Below are 21,974 nucleotides of genomic sequence, written 5' to 3'. Positions count from 1 at the left end.
TGACTATGCAATGGAATAGAATGTCCAAAGAGGGTGTGGAGTCAGCCTCACTAGAGACAGTCAAAAGCCATCTGGACATAATCCTTGCTCTAGGGGAGCTGCTTGTGTACAGAGTTGGATTCCATGACCTCCAGTGATCCCTTCCAACCTTACCCATTCTGTAATTCTGTGGCATCAGTGGGAAAGTCTGGCTGGAATGGCTTAAGTTGCAGCTCCGCACCATGTATGGCAAGGAGACCCTCCCAGGCATATTGAGACCTAGTATTTTTCCTCCAGAATTATTCCAAAGGAAGCTAAAAATATCAGCGAATGCTGGCTTCTGAAAATTCTGCTTTCTGTAGTTGTCAATACCAAAAGCTGTTTCATATTACAATTCTGAGTTATAATCTTGTACTATGGTGACACTGCAATAAAATACAATACTTCACAAAATTCACTCAAAACATATTAAAAAAGTTACAGGGAAAAAATACCCATGTTGTCAGTTCTACCTCCTGTCATATATTTAAAGTTAGCACTTCCCAATTTAGAAACATTTAGTCACTGCTGATGAACTAAAACTGCAGAGGAGAATGATGTGTATTACCTTCTGCCTCTAGAATTGCAAATAAGTCTGAATTTGCAACACTGAATGTCAACAATTTTGGCCTAATTACATCAGTGAGTCAGCACTAAAACACAATAGGGCAGAACTAGTGTATAGCAGTAATAAATCCTCATTCTCTCTGACTATCAGATACTGCCACAACTGGAACAATGGCTACTGCTGAAAAACTCAGTGAAAAAGAATTAAGCTAAAAAGATTACTTCTCTTAAATAAAAAACACAGAGATGCCTCGATGATGCCATTTTTATAAAGCCATTCTTCACAGAAGAATTAATTTCCATGTAACATTAATGCATCCCTTTTGAGAAATCATCTGGGTTTTCTCTCAATGCTGTTGCAAGGTTTCTGCACTCATATATTAGAACACAATTAATCTGCAGTCATAAAAATCACATTACAAATATGATTTTCCTTGGAGGTCCACAGTCATAACTGCACAGCTTGTAAGGCTTGGGGAAAATGGTTTGCCTCATGTGAAATACTGAAGACAATTGATGAGGATGAAAAGATTCCTGAGTAGAATCCAGAAGGTCACCAGCAATACAGAAAAAAATATTTTGACAGCCATGAATTTTTCAGATCACACAGCCTTACATCACATACTTCAGGTATAACTTTCAGATATGCACAGCTGCAATTTTTGTTTAAGGATTTTTTTCTATTTTATTATTAAGGAGAAAGAGAAGGGGAGGAATAGGAATAGAGCCAATTACTTCCACCACTCAAGAAAGTGCAATCACTGCAGATTCCTACAAATTTCTTAACAAGACCAGTGAGATTACAAGGGTTCAAAAATCACACAAATAGTGATTTTTACAAAAAAGATGACAGTGAATAATCTGCTGAACATGACCCTCCTGCCTTCTGATTCTTCTGTCTATTGTGGAAGAAGACCATGGCAGGCTAGGGGAGAGCACAGAAGCAGAAGATGCTCATAAGAGAAATGTAAATTAGTACACAACACAGAACGCATGCAATGAGATCCACCAAGGCAGCAGCAACTCTAACAGGCCAACAACAGAGAAATGTGACAGCAGTTGGCACATCTCAGAGTGACCGATTATCTAATGGTGACTGGCCCGATTAATAATACAAATACACATTGATATCAGGAGTGGGAATTTTGTGGTACCAAACATTCTCATTAAAGTTGTTATTATTTCCCCCTGGTAACACAAACAGTATTCCATCTCAGACTGCAGGATGCTCTTTGTTTGATTTTGCTTGCTTGGTTTGCCTGCTGCTTTCTAATGATGTGCTTTTGTGACGATGTTAGCTAGTTATAGCCAATCAGTAGGAAGTGAGAAGCACTGCTGAAAAAAAAAAATTAGCAAGTTAACTAAAATTGGGCATGTATTACTCAGATGATCTCTTTTGTAAGCAGTATCAGACACACTAATTAGATGATGTTCACCAAATCACAAAATGTAAAAAAGTTCACTGAGTTTCAAATTCATAGGTAGAGACAGTGAAAGAACATCCTAGTGTCTTCTGCAGACGAATGCTGTTAATAAATGTATAAATATAGCCAATGTAAGTGCACTGTCCTTGCATTTACATTTACTTAGAGGACACCTTTGATTTGCAAACTCCAAATTTTTATGAAATGTCTTAAAATTATTTTAAAGAAAAATAATTCTACTGTTTATCCATAGGTTAATCATTTAAATCAGCTAAATTGTAAGTGCCTTATTATACTTATGTATAACTAATGAATTTTGATTAAAGGATCTGCATATTAAAAAGAGAAAAAAAATAAATAAAAAAAGAAAAATATAAAAAATTTGTTTGTGGTTTTATATGCAAAAATAATGTTACTTCATATTCAAATAGCATAACAGGAAAAAATCTCGGTAAAGTGTTCTTTACAGTATGTACTAAATGATATATGTACAATATTTTCTGATATGATTGTGTATTTGACTATTCATTTTAATTATTGAGACTTTAATACAACATGAGCAGTGTGTAGGTACATATAAAATGAACAGGTCTACCACTATTGCAAATACTTGTCCTACACACCTACCTAATCTTAACTCCTTTTACATCGTTCGGGTTACTCACACCTCTAGAATAATATACACTTCTATTTGTCACAAGCTTCAGCCACACAAACAATACACATGCACTTTCCATATGGAGGCATGGTAGCTTGACTGATGGTGGAGGTTAATGTAACTTTGCCCTGGGCAGATGAGGAGCATCCTTATTCCTAGGGTAGTGTTTTGCAATAAAAGCTCTCCAAGACTTCAGTTTGCTTCAATAAAAGCATGAAAGAAATTTGTATTTATGTTATTTGTCTATGTATCAGTGTGTGTGAGTGTATGTACATGCACATATGCAAAATATTTTGCCTAACCAAGTATACACACAACTATATATAATTCTGAAGGACTTGTTTCTTTTTAAACAAAAACCCAGTTGCATACCTGTGTCCTCCACTGGCATTCAAGAAGCAGTGGTCCTGTTTTTCTGAAAGTCTTTTGAAACCACATAACACAAATGAAGTATGCCCATTGACTTTATTTCTAAAACTTTAGGTCCAATTAATATAGAGAGTGTGTTGTCAATATAATGCGTGTTTGGCTTGGGTGGGCCAGTGGCTCCAGGATACTGGTGGAAATTTTACACTGGCACATACCAAATTTCACTAAACCATGTCACCCCAAGAAAACAAATAAAGCAACATTTTTACTTCCCTGCATTAAACACGGATACAGGGAATATACCATAAGCTGTATTAGCACTGCTAGAAATGTGCAAAGCAGGGCAGTTTACCATGCAAAGCATGCAGAGAGAAGAAGGAAAAAAGTACTGAAGCACCAGAGGGATACACGCATTTGTTAAAAGAGATTCTCTAAGCATACTAACCTGCTGGTTCTAATGAATTTTCTACTTTGTCGTTAACATCGAAAACACGATCATGAACACCTATAGTTTTCATACAGCTGTCTATAACAAAAATAGAGATAACAGCCAAATATGTTAGTGATACACCCTTACACTCCCCATTTTCTTCTTTTCCTCTCTTTTTTCTCTCTATTTACTATACATAATTAAGCATATTCATATTTTAAAGTCTGTGGCACTTGTCCCAATGCCAGTATAAGTCTTCCATTTGTACAAAGTTCAAGAAACAAATTAGCAACTGCCAAATAATTCCAACAAAGCTTTATGAAAAATAAAATACATTGAAAATCATAACACAAACATTACTGTATGTACAGAAGAGATACAAGATTTAACAGTAGAAAAAAAAAAAAAGAATTGTTGTTTACTAGACCACACAGTAAAGCAGGCACTAGAAAGCCACCCTCAAAAACTTAATCTGAGGAACTTACTTGCTGGTCGCACAAACACCTTAAGCTTTAGGCAGGATCTCCTTCCATTATCTGGGATTGCAGAAGCTGTAAAATTAAGAAAAAGGAAAAATTAGCAGAAGAATAAGAGAATGAAAATCCAAAATACACTTTTTATGCTGAAATAAAATATTCTTTCTCTTCCCTTCATCTGAAGGACTGGACGCACTTCAATCCCTGAACAAACATAAGTGCACAAAATAGCTAGATTATGCAAAAGCATATAATAACTTCAGGTTTTACTCAAATTAATTTATTATTTTATATGGAAGGAGTGAAGCACATGCTATTTTCAAGGTCTCATTACCTCCTTTCACCTTTCCACACTTTTTTCTTGAATGCTTGTTTAATATGGTTTCTGCTATAATGTATGTGTCCACAGTGGAAAAATACTTCAGAATATAGAATACTCAGAGAAAAGCTGACCTTGAAACATTAGGCCATAGACTTCAATGACCCAAAAAGGAATGAATAAACAAAATTACACTAAAGATGACAGTGGTAAGCATGGAACTGTCTATATACTTCCAGCAAAGTAGAAATACACACCATTAAATTTTACAGCAAACTCAGTCTCCATATGCATCTGTCTTTGTTGAGAAAATATTTATCTCGCTACAGTCAAAGCACGATTCTCCATATTATACAGCTAACAAGCCAAAATTAGTTTATTCCTTCTTTCTGTCCTACCTCATTATTTCCCATTCAAAGTATGTAATTTTTCAGAATACTTACTGTATTAGGAAAAAAAAAAAAGGGGGAAATATGTCTAGCCCTAATGGAAAAGGTCAACCACAAAGGTCATGGCAGTACCTACTTATTTCACAGAAAAAAAAGTGATGTTATGAAAACTTTCTGTAACCATTCTTGCCTACAATATAATAGGGAAATATGCCTGCCTCTCACCACCAAAGTATCCCTTGAGCACTGTCTGCCAATATTTACACTCTGGTAAATTTCCTCAGTATTGTACATTGGCCCACAGTTCAACAAACACTACCAAGCAACTTGACTCAGGCATGAAGATTTTCATTTGTGAAAGACCATTCACCGTTTTTTTCTTGAAAACTCCTCAAGAACTATTGCTAAAAATATTACCTGAAGCACTGAAGGGTAGCTTTTCTTTCATTGCCATTCAAAATTTATGTATTAGGGCAGAATGAGCTGCATTTTGCATTAAATGGCCACTAATGGAAAAGATGATTGGGCTGACAAGATGTTAGTTTTCTCTACTTACCCTTATTTCATCCAATTTTATAAATTCTGTCCTTGTATGATTTATATGTAGACATGCAAACTCTTTGTCTTCATGCTAAGCTCACAACTGAAAAGCTCCTCAACTAATTTGAAATAAATTCCCTAAGTCTCTGATGATGTGCTTGCAGGGCAGGCATCACATTTTTCCTAGAACTTACCAAGAACAAGCAAATTCTGTACAAACATAATAAAGGAGCAACATAAAGAATCTAATACAACTCATGTTGTGATCCTAGTCAAAACACAAAAGCATGTAGGAATGATGTTTCCCCACACACAACGCCAAGCAGTTAAGAGTTAACATCTACCTTTGACTATAGCATCTTATGAAGTCAGAAAATTTATCTCCATTGAGTTTACTGGTGTGTTACTTAGGGCAAAATATTTGCCTTCTGTGGCTATCTTCAGGAAATGGTGTCCTTTTTGTGGCCCTCACTGACTATATGCCACTGGCTAATTACTTTGTTAAGAATAAACAGCAGTTGTAAATTTCTCAAAAGATAAGAATCCTACAGTCATTACCAAATTACGAGACAGAGGCAAAAATCACATTTGCAACCTAAGACAAAACTGAATCCCTACAGTAAATTTATCACTGACAGATATTTTCTTCCCAGAAGTTATTTCAGAAGTGCATTATGGCACAAATTTATTTAAAGGCAAGTTTTGCTTATTTAAACTGCTGTTTATTAGAATACTCTGTTAGTCAGTGACTAACTAGAATACCACTGACTAGCTGGGACAGCTAAAAGCTAATAATATCCCATCTGGAAATAAAATCTATTATTTCCGGAAAAACAGAAAATTAATGCATTATATGCTGAAAGTCATATGTTCACATAATATTTACACACAAGTAGGAGCAAATAACAGCTGGTAATTTGTCATATTCTTGGGAAGAAAAATATAAAATCCATTGACCGTTGAAATATTTTCCACCAGTCTTTAGTCTCTTGCAACTATAAAGTACATCATGAAGACTGTCCTACTGCAACCATAACAGTTGCACATAAATCATCATTCCAGAAACTACCAGTCTTAGTGAGAAACATGAAATAGTGGTTTTCTTCTTTCCAGAGAAATTATGCATTGTCAATGTTTGATGTAAACTCAGAAATATTCCTTTTAATCAGTATTTTGCACCTTCAGAATGAATACTAATAACTACCCCAAAAAAATCAAGTATCATTTATCAGCATTTCCATCTTCCTTAACAACCAAGACCAAGGTGATGAAGGGATACCTTGCAACCTCTTTGGCCTTCCTGAGAAATTAAATGCTGTTTGCCAAGATGCATGACTGTAATCAAATTTGTTTCTTCCTTTCTTTTACTTCCACTCTCCCTACTCTTCCTTTCTCCCTTTTGTCTTAAAAGAAAAAAGAATACACCAATATTAGTATTTGTTTTAAGACCAGATGTATCACCCTTTGGAAAGAGTAAGGAAAGAAGAAAGAGAACTGCTCCTTGTCAGCTGGGATCTGTTAAAGCTGCTCCTCGGGTAAACCACTGCTGTTGTTGCTACATTCCACTGAAATTAGAGACAGTGTAAGAAAAGATTTCCTCTCTAGGTGGTACAACAACACATTCTACTTTCTGAAAAAAATCAGGTTAGACCCTAAGGCTTTGCTACAAGGCTTTTATATCTGCCCATTTTAAAGGTGATATTAGCTAAAAAAGTTCAGGCCAGTTCTGAAAGCAAGAAATCTCTGATGCTAATGAAATCTGTCCCAGGTAACACTTTCCATTTCAAAAGCCAGAATTCCCAAGAAAAAAAAAGGCAATTGAATCCTTGCTACAAAACAAAAAAAAGAAACCTTTGAAAAAACTCCCTTTTAAGAAGCAAAATAGGTCATATCCACTTCTTATTTCATTAATGATATTAGACTAGAAAAGATCTGACTGGTTTAGTTTGTAACAGGGAGATTCACAATTGAAAACAGAAGAGGAATTCTGAAGCGTTGCTAGTTCCAACATTTATTACAATTCCTATGATACTTCCCACCTCCCCTGCTCTACCTCACTTTTACCAGCAACTTCATGAAAATCTCCTGAGACTGTATCTTAAAGAAAATGCTTTAGACTTCATAGTTACACAAAGATTTGGGGTGAGAAGAAAGTGAACACTAAAATCCCTCTGAAATCACAAGACACATGAAAACATCTCAAAGATTATAAAAATAACTGGTTTGGTCTCTTCATTATTTTTTTAAATAGGAAAATTCCACAATTGAGAAGAAATTTAACTCATGAATGCTGTATTCTTCTGATGAGAATTCCATCTGTGTTAGTTGAACTAGGAAAAAAAAAAACATACAATGAACTACTGCACACAGGATTAGGTCCAAGCTGGATCCAAAAACAGCCCATAAAGACAAATTAGATGGGAAAATTTCTCATCTCTAAACCGCTTCTGGTTACCATTTTTATACCCTGTAAGGAAAGGAAAGAGAGTGATGAAAAATATTCTCTCCTCATCTAGAGCCAAACCATAAATATTTCTGAATTTGCTAGCTATTTTTAAATATTAAAAAAAGTTATACAACTCCCTCATCTCACTCCTAAGTAGTTCTTGGCTAGAGAACACATGGTACATTATTGATATATTAGATATAAATAACAGGTTAAGTCCTTCTTCAGCCTGATAGCAATTAGTAGAGTTACTTAATGACTGCAGAAAGCTGCAGATATAAAACAAAAAGTAGCATATACAGAAAACAGTTATGCAGTTCAATTTACTACAACAGATCCCAAAAACTCATTAAAGGAGTCATCAAGATATGGACCAATCAGTATACAAAATAAGCTAATTAAAAAGGAAATATTAAAAAAAAATGAATTAAAATTGCAAAAGCAACTTAGTTATCAGGACCTGCTATTGATGTGACAAAAGCAGTAATTATTTCCTAGGAGAGGCAACAGTTTGGCTGCCAAATACCTGAGGCTAAGTTTCTAACCTAAAAGCAAGTTATCAGGATGCCACATTTAAAGTGTCTCAACCATCCTATTTATTGATATTCTCATGTAACCAGTCATTACCTCTGCATGCCTCCTCACTCATTCTTAACTTTCTAATTACAGTATTGCACTTTTCCCTAAAATGCAAGTCCAGATACAGAGGAAAAAAAAGGAATCACAAATACAGTTCAAATCCTCTTTTAGCACTACCAAGACATTTAACATTCATGGCACAAGCCACTGTGGGCCTTATTAGAAAGTGAAACTGGTTCTGTTTGAAATAGCACTCCATTTATCTAAGGCACTCCAACAGTGACCTTATTTAGAATGGGGGACACTAGTAAAAAGCATCCTTTCCCTATGCAGAAACAAATCACCCCCACCATGCCTCTGCAGATACTCTGCAGATGGCAATTCTCTTACTATTTTGTATTTCAATTTCTATTACCAGTTCACTAGGAGTATTCTCTGAAGGGATTATAAGGCACTGTTCGTGAAACACAGAAGACAAGGCAATGTTCTCAATGCATTTTTGAAAAATGTGATGAATGTTTTCTTCTGATGTCTGCTAGGAAGCCTAGCAAACAGGGTCTCCTTGTAGGCAAGAACTGAGAATCATGCCAAGATCTCACCTCAGTTCATTGAAGATGTACTACTGCCAGCATCCTCCATTACACAAACTCTGGTACTCATAAGTGCTTCCAACCATTGAACAGAAGTGTTGTTTCAGACTGGGAAGCCAATGGAGGATCAATTCTGATCTTTTCAGCACAATAAATTGAGATGCCACATGCGTACAGCTTGAGTAAATACCTAACACTCACTACCTAGTCAAAAGGGTTGCATATGTAACTTCTGTAAGCACCTGGAGAAACACCACAAAGAGAGAACCTGCAGCAACCCAGTACACAGGATGCTGGGTGATGTCAATCAGAAACCCACATTTACACAGTCCTTGTACTCTCTTAGAGCAGCAATTTACAGACAATCTCTTCAGGAGAAAATATTTATAGCTGTGATTTTCCTCTAGCCCTCTCAGGCACAATAGCACTCCCATTAGTCAAATCCAATACCCAGGTAACCTTATACAACCTGCAAATCGTAACTCCGCCAACCTGAAGTATTTTAACATCCAATATCCTGTGTCAGCTACAGAGCTTTAGAAAGTTTTAAGAAGAGTCATCTGCTTCTTTCTTTGTACAGAAATGAGTATGTGTGAGAGCATTAAAAATGCAGTTTTCCATTATGTTTGCCACAGGCAATATTTCTCAATTTGTGCAAGTCAGAAGGAAAAAATAGCCTATTAGTTGTTAGAGGAGCTCAGCCTTTCCCCTGTAGGTTTTCATGTGATTTACCATACAACACAAATGTATGCAAATTAGCCAGGTAAATGCAGAATTAGTTATTAATATTCTTCTCACAGTTTAGATTGAAAAAAAGTTACAAATTTGCATAAATGGTACAACTGAAAAAGTCAGCTAGAATTAAATCAATCAATAAAGCACTCCTCTGTGTGCATACATTAAGACCCATATCTAAGGACAATAAAGTTTTTATTTTCAAAATTATTTATCAAAAAATAAGTTACTTGACAGGATTTATATATAATTTTCTCCTGTACACAATAAAATAAACAAAAAAAAAATAAAACAGATAAATACTGGTCCTACAGAAACCACTTCTTTCACCAATACTTGAGTTTAAATTAAAAGTCTTTGCATGTCTGTTCTTTCATTCCAATCCATCAGCAAAAGCTTTGTTCTGGTAGCACACATGACTCCATTCCGAGAAAATCAACATATTGAGTCACTACATCTTAGTCATTCTTCAGAACTAATAATTAAGCACAATTCCTAGATAAATAATAGCTAAAGTTACTGTTAGCTTTGTTTTAGTCAATTCTATTATCTCTGTATTTAATAATAACTAATATGAGAACACACACACACAAAAAAATATTACCGAGCAACTTAAAGATTCAGAAATCTCAAGCCAACAGAGAGATAATCTAAACTGGAAAACCCCTTGACCCAGGACTGCCAACAACATTCATAAACTAAAAAATAAAACAAAACAAAAATAAAAAACCCCTACCCCTCCAACTTAAAATGGAGCAAAACAAATGAACAAGTGAACAAACAAACATGGAAGGTGACAGATAATACTGCTCATGTCTTAATACAAGCAGAAGTAATGTGGATTCTAGCATTTTCAGTTGCATGTTTCAAACGTCACACTACTAATAAGGCACCTAATACAAATGCATATTTTGCACTACATTTACATGCTCAACTAAATTTGTGTTTTATTTTGTCACTGACCTCTGTATGTGTATAGATATATGCCTACACGCATACACAGACTTATACACTGCATTTCATTGAAAATATAAATGACAAAGTACACAGCATGGAGGAAAAGACCTGATAAAAGCTGTGTCCACAACAAACAGATTGTGAAATGCTACGTTTATTTCCTAATGTCTTATACATAATTTGCACTGGCATTGCACTGTGTAAAGACACTGGATTATTATGGCCTATCTCACAAGTGACTGTATTTCTCAGACCTACTAAAAATAACTTAGTAAATGAAAATGAGTTGCCAGACATATGCTATTTTAGTAAGAGTTCTTGGAAGAAAGTAGTACAGAATTACTGTTTCTGCACTTAATGATGAATTAACTATCCCATTGCAACTGCTTGGCCAGGAAGAATATGATTTTTCTTGTATTTTCTAATCCATTGATCCATTGCAGCTTATATATCTGGTTGAAGGCTGTAGAGACTGAAAATATGTTTCGTATCAAAATCATACCAAAAAAAATACAGTCATGTGTGTTAGGAAACATAAACCATAGACTTTCAGTTTTATTAAGCCACTTGTTTAGTATTTCCTCTTAGCATGGTCTAGCCATATATCTCTCTCAGGAAGGTCTGTTTTCTCCTCTAAGGGGGAATTTAATGACAAGCCTTGTCTGTTGCTGGCCTGGCTGGTGTACTGCAGTCAGACTTTTTTAGGCAGAACATCAAAGCAACCCAAAGCACAGTTCTTCAGTGCTGGACACCACCAGAGGTGAACAGCAGCTGAGGGCTCATATGAGGCAACACTTTGAATCCAGTCCAAAGACTTTTTGTAGTCATGCTTTTATCATTTGTGCTCCCAACTCACTAAGTCCAGTTGAGGTCAGCAGAACCTTAGTGCAGGGCAGCCTGTACCCTTTACACCTTCAAGAATCTGACAAAACAGGTGTTTCAAATACTGGAAAATCCAACTCTGCCTGAACTGTTCCCCTAGTTCCTTGAAACAGTAAGAAAACAAAGCTCAAAGTTCTTTGCAAAGGCTTTTGTTTCTTTTCACAAAAGCAAGAGTATTTATGTATGAAGTGAAGCTGTCATCTAACAACAGCTTGAGCTTCTCAGAGAAGCAGTTTAGCTTCTGTAGTGTTTCTTCTCATTAAAAAACTAACAAAGCTCTGCTGGAAATATATGAAAAGCATATCTTACTTTGAATGGACTTTTAGTTGCATGTAAGTTCCTGTGAAATATGAGGTAGGAATGAAAAATAGACCATATATTTGCTTCCACATGAAATATTTGCAGGTGTTTCTCTCATATAAGAAGGTTCCTCTTTCATAAATGCAAACTGTATTACATACCTTAAAATAAGTGCTAACATTTCTGCGATAGCCCAATACAGATGACTGATGTAATATTTTCCATTGTAACAAACCAACACTTATTAACTAGAATGAAATAAAACCCTCAGATCTCATTACTGATTTCAGTGGTATTAACAAAACCAAACACAGTTATTGTACTACATCAAGACTGTATTAGAGCAAATTGCTAATAAAACAAGTTAATACTATCAAATAAAGCACTTAGAGAAAAATATATCCTCCTACTTTCCATAAGCTCTTTTGTACTTTGATTTTCCCTTGGTATCACTAGAAATGAAATGGTTTTCTTCAAGCAGGCTATCCAGTTTGCTAATTTCCATCTCTAAGAACCAGACATAAGTAATCCTTTGAAGAGACATTATAGTCTTGTTAGTAAAGTACAGATCTTTTTGATCTTTGAAGCAACATGTTCACCCACATGGAATCTGTGGGTATTGTATCATGTTACTAAACTATATACTTTAATTGACTTCATATTATCCATTACTATCTTTACCACTGCTGACACTATAATGAAAGAAGAGGGAAGAATTCTATTCTAATCCATCTTCATTGGCTTGCCAATATCTTCAAAATATTTAGAAAGTGTTCTGTCCATACTATACTTGTAAATTCTTTCTGACAAATACAACAAAAAAAGTAATTTTACATGTATTTTTCTAGGGTTGTGAACACCTACACAGACATGAAATGTTACCTTTGCTATTCACTTATGCAAGGCATGAGTATGTTTATGTCTTGTGGAGGAGGGAAAAGACGTAAAGATACAAAACAGTTTCAGGGGAAATTTAGGGGGAAAAGCACAAAATGGGGATCGTGGGGGGTTTAAATTCAAATCAAAACAAGTGAGAATAATGCAATTTTGAATGTTTGAGCACATATGCAGGCAGGCACAAGAGTTTGCAAACATGCTGCTTACAGATAACACCTTTGCTCAGAAGATTTCAGAAAGTTTATCTCTTGGAAAAGTTCTAATAGCACCTTGGCACTGCCTTCACACAGAAAAACCCAAAATTTTGCAGAATGGAAATCAGGTATGAATTAGGAAAGCTGAAGTTTGGAAAACACACAATAGTCCACTGTAATTGAAGCTCTTGTTATGACATGTCAGGATTCTCAGGGTAGAGATCATTTACTTCATTATACCTACTACAACCCTAGGCAACAACTGAGTAGAGACACAACAGATGCCAGCACTGTGTTAATAACAATACACCTTTATGATGTGAATTCCCAGTTTGTTCAAGTCCTGCAGAGGGCATGGCTACCGAGTAATTCCATCATACAAGCCAGAAATATATATCCAGTCCTTAGAATGAATATAACCCTTCAATTTGTGACCTTTACCATGAAAAATTCAGGAACACATCATGCTGAAATTTTCTCTTTAGTCAAAATTTGTCCAGTATTTGAGGTAATAGCACTTTTATTTAAACTTCTACACCCTTGCTTCGGTCTTTCATTTACCTAGCCAGTGTTCAATGCCACAGGTCTTATTCATGTTTTGAAATCAGTATTTTAAAAAGCCAACCTATGTGACAATAACCATAGGCTCATCAAGGAGAACTTGTCAGGAATTTGACATGTCCCATCTATGCCAGAAAAGGACTATAGTCGGTTGTAATGGTGATTGTGGGAAAGTCTAAGACACCCACGGGAGAGCTAACCTTTCATTATCTTCTGCCACAAATTATTTCCTTCTGAGTATTTTTTTTTTAAAGAATAATGTATACCACAGATATTTAGCCCTATTCCCAGTGATCATTCCCAGATGAACTCAAAATTAGACATATATGTGTACACTTTTCCATAACTGGGACTTAAAAGTCCTGGTGGTTTGGAAACTATTTTAACTGCAATGAATACTGCATCAGACTTGAAACACACGGGTACCTCTTGAGCTTTTATCCTCCTGAATGGTTTAGCAACTGTTCTCAGAAGTGAAGAGAGAACTCCATCTCTCTACCAGAAAAGGCACTGTTTCACTCTAATGACCTGACTAAGGAGATTGAGAAATTCTTCTCTCTATTCCCTATCTGCTATTTCCTGATCTAAGCAAACAACACTGCACAGAAAGCTTATTTCTCTACTCTTTACATGTTCACCAGTTAAGGAACCAGCATAACCATGCTGTGAGCAGTAAGACCACACATATGGAAAACAATATTGGGACAGCATAAAACAACTTACTGGAAAACCTTGCTGACAAATACTAACTTGAAAAGAGACGGACAAAAATTCTGGACAAAAATGGACAAAATTCAAATTAACATTTCTCAACCACACAAGTGACCATTATTGTTCAATTTAAGTGCCTCTAATCTACTACGTGTGGTGTCTCCACTCCTCAGAGTGCAGAGAACTCAAGCCTCATCCTACTAGACTAGCCCTGCCAGTGATCCCACTTTCTGCGATCGTGAAGATCATTTGTGTCTCAGCTCCAGGCTAATCTACATCAACAAATATTTGCACTAGATATAGTTCTGGTAGCTTGGACCAGGTTCTGTTAGTGTGCACCAGGTGCTTTTTTCCTCTTGCATTTAAAAGAGGGTTCCAAGTCCTGCTTTCTTCAAAGAAATCTGGATACACTGTCATTTACCTCAGTTAGTAAAAGAGTCATTGAAATTCATGGATTTTCTCACTATGTTGCTGCAGCAAAACTCAGAACCTGACAACCAACCAAACAAAAAAAATCCACATCTGAGATCACATCTCTCACTTTGGCATGTGGGGAGGCATCATATCTGCAAATACGTGTGTACTATCTGATCTGGAGTCTTCAGCAGCAAGGGTAGCAGATGCTTTCATACATATCTATGAATTATACAACATGGCTTGAAGGCCAAACACACCCCTGAGTATGCCTACACAGATGCTGCAGTACCAGCCAAGGCAGGTCAGGCATGCCTGCTGCTTGCCCATCCCACTCTGACAGCTGCCTCAGGCACCAGGCATCCTGGAGCATAGAGAGGTGTGGACTCAGCACACCCCAGCATGACAACCAGACAGGACAATCATAAACCTGGGTGCCTCAAGGCTTCTTCCAGAGACTGCATACCCAGAACCAATGACACAGAAGGACTGTTCTTGTTCTATGTTCCTAGTTAATTTTTAAGATCTCTAAAAACTTCCAGTTCACCTCTTAGGGGTTACTGAATAATGTGTTCTTCAGCCAAGTAAAAGTGCATGTGGTACACTCCTGCATTTTTCTCTTCTGCCCCTGTGACATATCCTGCAGAGACAAGAATATTTTTTTTCTTGGATCAAAATTGATTTTTTTTTCCCTTTAAGCCCACAAGGTGTATAATCAAAGCTGGCACTGGAGCATCCTAATTATGGAACCCAGCAAGGAACTTTCACACACATTTTGTGGACTTCAGATTTCTTGTTCACAAGAATATTCTTGCTGAGAAAGAAGATATCATGAGAAAATTCAGGAAACAGAACCTAGATTGGAAGCAAATATTTTTTCACTTCTGCCTTTAATACTATGGTCAAATTAAGAAAAATTATTCCTCTATTTATAACATTTTTTTTTTTTTGAGAAAACATCCTGAACTATTCAGATGTGGAACTGACTGATGGGGTGGGGGACAAAGAAAATTGAAGGGAGGAGTGCTTATGTTTTTGCTTTGTTTTATTCAGAAAAAAACTTGCAACTTCATAAAATCATAGAATGCTTTAGGGTTGGAAGGGCCCTTTAAAGATAATCTGGTTCAACTCTCACCACCACCCCTCCATGATCAGGGATATCTTTCACTGGACTAAGATGCTCAAAGCCCCATCCAACCTGGCCTTCATCACCTCCAGCAATGGGGCATCCACAACTCCTCTGGCCATCTTCCTCCAGTGACTCATCACTCTCTCTGAGTAAAGTTTTCTCCTTGCACCTAATCTAAACTTGCTGTCTTTAATTGAAAACAGTTCCCCCTTGTGCTATCACTATATGCACTTGTACAAAATCCCTCTCACCTTTGCTACAGGCCCTCACTAGGTACTGGAAAGCTGCTGTAAGGGCTCCCTCAAGCCTTCTCCAGGCTGAACAGCTCCAGCTCTCTTTCAAGGTGAGGTGTTCCAACCCCCTTGACCATCTTTGAAATTCCTTCTGAAATTACTCCAACACACCCTTCTCATGTTGCAGGCCCCAGAGCTGGATACAGTACTCCACATGGGATCTTACCAGCATGGAGGAGGGGAGGAGAATCACTTTCTTAAACCTGCTGGCTATGCTTCTTGTGGTGAACCTGGGAAACAATTGGCTTTCTGGGCTGCAAGCATACATTGCTGGGTCATATCAAACTTCTCATCAACCAACACACCCAAGTCCTTCTACTCAGGGATGCTCTCCATGCATTTGTGCTTGGGATTTTCCTGACACAGGTGCAAGACCTTGCACTTGGCCTTGTTGAAACCCATGATGTTGGCAAAGGCCCACTTTAGGCCTGTCAAAGTGCCTCTGGATGGCATTCCCTTCCCTCAAGACCACCAGCTGTAGGTGTCATCTGTAAACTTGCTGAGGGTGCTCTGATCCTATCCATGTCACTGACTAAGATGTTAAACAGCCCCAGTTCCAACACTGAGCCCCAAGGAATGCTGCTTGCCCCTGGTCTACACCCGGACATCAGAGCCCTTGAAACAGACAGAGAAAAATAGCAGGCCTGAAATGCTCTCAGTGCTAGTTGCTTTCTGCTGAGCTGAATTGACCATTTTCAGATCCTTTCAATCTGTGGTGAAAAGATCATTACCATGCTAGTCCCAGGAAGTCAGTCCTCCTGCAAGTAAGCTCCTTTGTTATGAATATGGAACAGATGGAACCAAATCTATCTGCTCCATAGGAACAAAAACACTTACAACCTAGCTCTCTCTATAAAAGACTCTACTTAGCTCCTTTATAGCACTGGCTTTCTGTGCACTGCTGTGAGGTTTTGACTTTTTAGAAAAAGGCGCTTCATAAAAGCAATAGTTCTTAGTCCTAAACCAAAAGCAGCCTAAGAACAGTAGAAGACGAATGCTGTGTCTAACCCGCATGGCTCCTTGGAGATATGCAAATATTCAATTACTATTTTTTTAAAGCTACAAAAAGGACTTTTTCTGAGGATGAAAGCCAGCCAAATGTTGCAAAGATTATGCATCAATGGAAGTGAAGTACATAGACAGTATAGACTACTTACTCTAATAAAGACTGAATCTATCTATGTTATTGCAAGAAGTAACATGGATTATTTTTGTAGATATGTAACTATGGATCAAGATGACACTTCTGCAAAGAAATACGTATCAACTTTGAAAAATTTACCTTTTTTGGCAGGAGACAAAACCCCCTGAAATTAAGTCCCTATGAATACAAGAAAGGATTTAATGCATCAATTTGTCTCCAAATATTGCATCACATAGGACCTATTTCCTAAGACTTTAACAGAAATTGTATCAATATTACAATTAACTTTGCAAACTGAAAATACGCACAAATAGTAGCTGAAACTGATAGATTTACTTACTGACTCTGATCATTATTAAGCAAGTACAAGTACAGGATCTGTCACTTACCATCAGAACAATAACAAAAGCTTATTCCTAGCCTCACATACACTTAGATACTGTTTACATCAACTTCTTATAAAAAAACATACAACAAAAGTCAGAGGCCTCCTTTACTCACAGGTTAATATGTTAATACGTTTATTATTTGGCTGCTGTTTCAGAATAATTGAAATAAGGATTTCTATGGCAGAATGCTTTGATTTTGACTAAATCAAGTCTTCAGGCAAATCTCCCCCCTGCCAGCAAAGGCACAGCTTGCCTGAAGTCATAACCTTTGTTGGCAGAAGGGAACTGGCCTTGAAACAGATCATGAAGCAGATGTTTTATGCCAAATCAGAGTCTAGGGATACACAGGCTACTGCAAATAAAACTCTTCTCCTGTCTGTTCAGTCATTTCAATTCCCTGCAGCGTGAAATATGAAGTTGCCAACAAGCAGCCGGTGCACTACACAGCACAGCAGGGAAAGCAAGTACCACAGATGCACCAAGGGCTGGAAAACTCCTTCATTAGCTCTGCTTTTCAGCCCAAGCCTGAGCAGTGACACGTGGGCCATCCAAAGAAAGGTGATGACACTTGTAAAGACAAGTTTCAATCAGGTCCAATTATAGAAAATGTGTGCACTTGCTTGGGGGAGAAGGAGTTTCATATGGTTGCACCACAAATCATGGTTATTAGTGGCTCACAAAAAACGTGGAGTTCTTGAATTACTTTTCTTAAAAAAATTTGAACCTAAAAATACATGTGCTGACAAAACACCCATCACAAAAAATATCCCATCAACTTGATGTCAATTCAGGGTTCTGCTGAACAATTTATGACAGAAGACCTACAGGAAATCCTGTTGTTAAAGCAGTGGGGTACCCCCACACCAGGAGAGGGTATGAACCCTGCTACCACCATCTCTAGTCCCTCCATCTAAATATTTCCGTCTGATTAAAGGATTACCTGCCTAGAGACCCTTACTTCTGAAAGACAGATATTTAAAATCTATTTTAAGACTTCTTTTCTTCTCAAAAGAAACCTTGTGCTTTCAAGTCAGTTTCCATCCACATCAACACTACAATGACTCTTTCACATGTTTCTAACGTAAGAGAAACATTTTGTGTTGAAATGAAGGAACAGCTAACAATACAAGATGATCTTAGTCCTTGATTATGGCAGATCAGAAACGGGGCTCAAGCTGATGATAATATTATATTTGCACTTAAAACACACAACACAAAAAACTGGAAAAATACAAACTTACAATTCAAAAGAATCTACTTGAGAAGCTTTCAGGATGTTTACAATCCACAACAGATACCACATTTTCAGAACTCTGTGCTTCATGTGCAAAGCATTTTAGAAATCAGGCCAACTATTTAGATACTTTAGTGACAGCTAAGTACTTCTAAAATTATGACTGAAATTGGCAATGCTAAACACTTCTGACATACGGCCTGTAATGAACACTATTTATTTTACCTGCTTTGGACTGGGATCAAGGTAAAATAGAGTAGAGGACACATACATACAATTTATTTAAACATATATATATACAGAAACTGCATTTACCCTGAGTTTAGGTGGTGGATTCTGTTGGGTTGTGATTTTTTTTGTTTGTTCTGGATTGGTTTATTTTGTTGCTATTGTTTTAATTGTGTGTTCAGATATATTTCAGATCAGAGTCCTAAAGTCTAGACAGAGTCCACTGCTTAAATGGACTTTGCACAAAAACCAATGTCATTTTCTGAGGTCCAAGTCAAAATAGACCACGAATATCAAAAGATCTGTATGCACAGTTGTCAGAATTCTTTTTCAGAAATCCTGTTAAAGTGAATAATTTTTTCTTGCATCCATATATTTTCTTTTCAAATCTGATGTAAAACTATCAGTAGAAATTTATGCCTAGAAATTCAAAAAGCTTCTTCATGAGAGGGCACCAAAAAAATGACCACTTCTAGTCCTTTGTCCTCCTTCCCTCACAGAAAATTATAATTTCAGAGTCTGCTTTATTTGGTCTAAAATACATTTGAATAAGAGCTAAGGCAATTTCAGGGGACTTTCTGTTGCTATTTTATTTGTGTGTCTTTTATTGGTTTTGGTTGTTTTTTTTTTTTTAAGAACATGCATCTGCTTAAAATTTCACCTCATACTTATGAGAGTGGAGTGCAAATTTTCATGTACTTACTAGTACACAGAATATCATATGCTGTTTACAAGCACTTTGAGGAACAGCATACATCTTTGTGAATCCAGGACCTTACTAAGAGTGTAACTTTAATTTACATTTCTAAAGCATAATATTTCTCATTCGCATAGCCAATACAGTTCCCAAAATTTCCCTTCCTTTTCTTCCCACAAGTTTAATCAGGCAGCAGGTTTCCCAGAAGATTAATTTTTGGATTAAGATTATATTTAACTCAAAATATTCTACAGTATAAAATGAAAAAGTCCTAGGCAGAAATACCTCTTCTCAGATAGATTAGCATATTAAGAAATATTCTCCATAGGTAGTCCTTTATAATTGTTTTCCCCAAACTAACACTTAACATACATATTTTCAAATTAATCCATCATTTGATTAGAAGAAATGCTATTGTCTCTGATAAGAACAAGCAGCTGGCATTTCCAAGCAGGGACTGGCTGAGGGGTCTGGGACCCTCAAATCACAGCAGACACTGACCACGCCAGGTAACTGCAAAGCTGCTGGAGCACTCACTTTGTCCTTCAATTAAGAAGGCAGAAATAGAATGGCATGACAGGTAGTTGGGAAAACTCCAGGGAAAATGAATATTTTATATTTTGCATCCCAAAGATTTGGGTGGCAAACTTTTGTAGAAGTTGACATATTTTCTTAAGGAAACTGGACCACATTTTGCAGAAATGACTCCTTCTGCCATTTTCTTCAACAAGTCAGATTTCAGCAGGAATGTCTCTAAGGCATATTGATTACCACATTTGTTACCAAGAAGGGAAAGGTAACTAAGCAGAGGGGAAGTAAAGTTAAAGACAGACACAGCTCTACCACAAGAAGTGTCACAAATTCACCTTAAATCTCATTTTCATTTTATGAAAACGTGTAGTGATTATGGTTATGCCACATCAAGGACAATAAACAATAGCTGGTCAGATCAACCCATAGAGGAGAATGATAATCTATAATAATCTTCACTGGCCCTTAATATTACAAATATCTTGCCCTTGTTAAAACATCTTACTTTCTGAAGATTATCATTTTTATAATCGCAACAGTTAAAACTTTTACCACATAAAATTTATTTTTTGTCAGAGATTTAACCAATATCTCCCAGAGAAGAGATATTGTGGAGTCTCCTTCACCAGAGATATTCAAGAACCAACTGGACTCCAGCCGTGTGCTCTGAGATAACCCTGTAGAGGAGGGAGGTTGGATGAGATGAACTACTGTGGTCCTTTTTGGCCTTATATTTTCTGTGATTCTGTGGTTCTATATGAGACTCTTTCATATTATTATTTTATAAATATACATGTATATATATACACATATGCATGTATATACATAAACACATATATGCTAAATTAATGGTAAATACAAGAAAAAAGGTCAGTCAGTTGAGAAGAAAACATTGTTACAAATATTTCATATTTTTGGAAGAACAGTATCTCTAAGAAAACATCTATCCTTAGGGAAAAAAAAAAAAATCTAGTAATAGATTTTATGCTTATATTAAGCCAGGAAGATAATCAAGTGTTCAGACCTGTATTCATCAGCTGCCCCATACTGATTTTGGGAAAGAGAGGGCGCATTAATGTCATGACACAAGACTTCAAAACCTTCATGGACCAGAATCGTCCCTGCAGAAATCTCTTTATGTCTGGGGTTGAACAGAAGCCTTCCCTTTTACACTGAGTATTAGCCACAGGAAGTTTCTCACGGGAATACCACTACCTCTACCAATTTTATCATGTCCTTTTCTTGTGAAATATTTCTTGGAAAATAATTGGAAACTAATGATGCTTCAGAGGAGTCTCTACACGAAGAAAAGAAATAATAGGAAGAAATGTTATGTTTGAGACTGTACTTTCTTTTCATCAGATCCTTAGACATCCAATGGGAGCTGTCAGAGCCACTAACCAATTAATTTTCTAATCTCTTTGTAATGAGTTTTTTTCTCCTTCAACCCTTGTTTTTCTCCTTTGTAGAAAACAAAAGATTTCTCACTTATGTTATAATTTTCTTAATTTTACACCAGGTTAAAATGCAAAAGTGGAAGCAAAAATGGAGATACCATGACAGAACAAAATACATCTCTCTTTTGACACCTTCAAACATGATAATCTCAAATAGCAGTATGTAAGGAAATTAATTTTGTCTATCTGAAGCACGTGAAAGTCCGAAAGTCTGAAGTTGGCAGTCTGTCCTGCATTGCTATTAAACCATGCAATTAATTTTGACCTCTTTCTTATCATTCCAGTAATTTCTTCATCCTCTGTGCCAAGGTCATGGGCCACTCTTCCAGTGCTCCACAGAACTACTTGCAGAATATGAAGAGGTCACCTGTACTACTTTTTCCTGGAGATCCATATATGAATCATAAACCCATCTT

The 21,974-nt window shown here is 36.6% G+C and overlaps 1 protein-coding gene across 2 annotated transcripts in view; it reads right to left on the bottom strand.

Moving 5' to 3' along the window:
- Positions 1 to 21,974, bottom strand: part of EFNA5 (ephrin A5) — a 202,569-nt gene that overhangs the window by 1,813 nt on the left and 178,782 nt on the right. Inside the window, exons 3-4 of one of the 2 annotated variants that reach the window (XM_062513348.1) lie at positions 3,952 to 4,017; positions 3,482 to 3,562 (exon numbers count right to left, since the gene is read on the bottom strand). In XM_062513348.1, the coding sequence (XP_062369332.1) occupies positions 3,482 to 3,562; positions 3,952 to 4,017 (147 nt within the window). The remainder of the gene's footprint in view (positions 1 to 3,481; positions 3,563 to 3,951; positions 4,018 to 21,974) is intronic. The other variant, XM_062513349.1, reaches the window with a different exon arrangement.

This window comes from Cinclus cinclus, chromosome Z (assembly GCF_963662255.1).
Source record: "Cinclus cinclus chromosome Z, bCinCin1.1, whole genome shotgun sequence".
NCBI classification, from domain to species: domain Eukaryota; kingdom Metazoa; phylum Chordata; class Aves; order Passeriformes; family Cinclidae; genus Cinclus; species Cinclus cinclus.
This window is presented reverse-complemented; position numbering and strand designations above follow the sequence as displayed.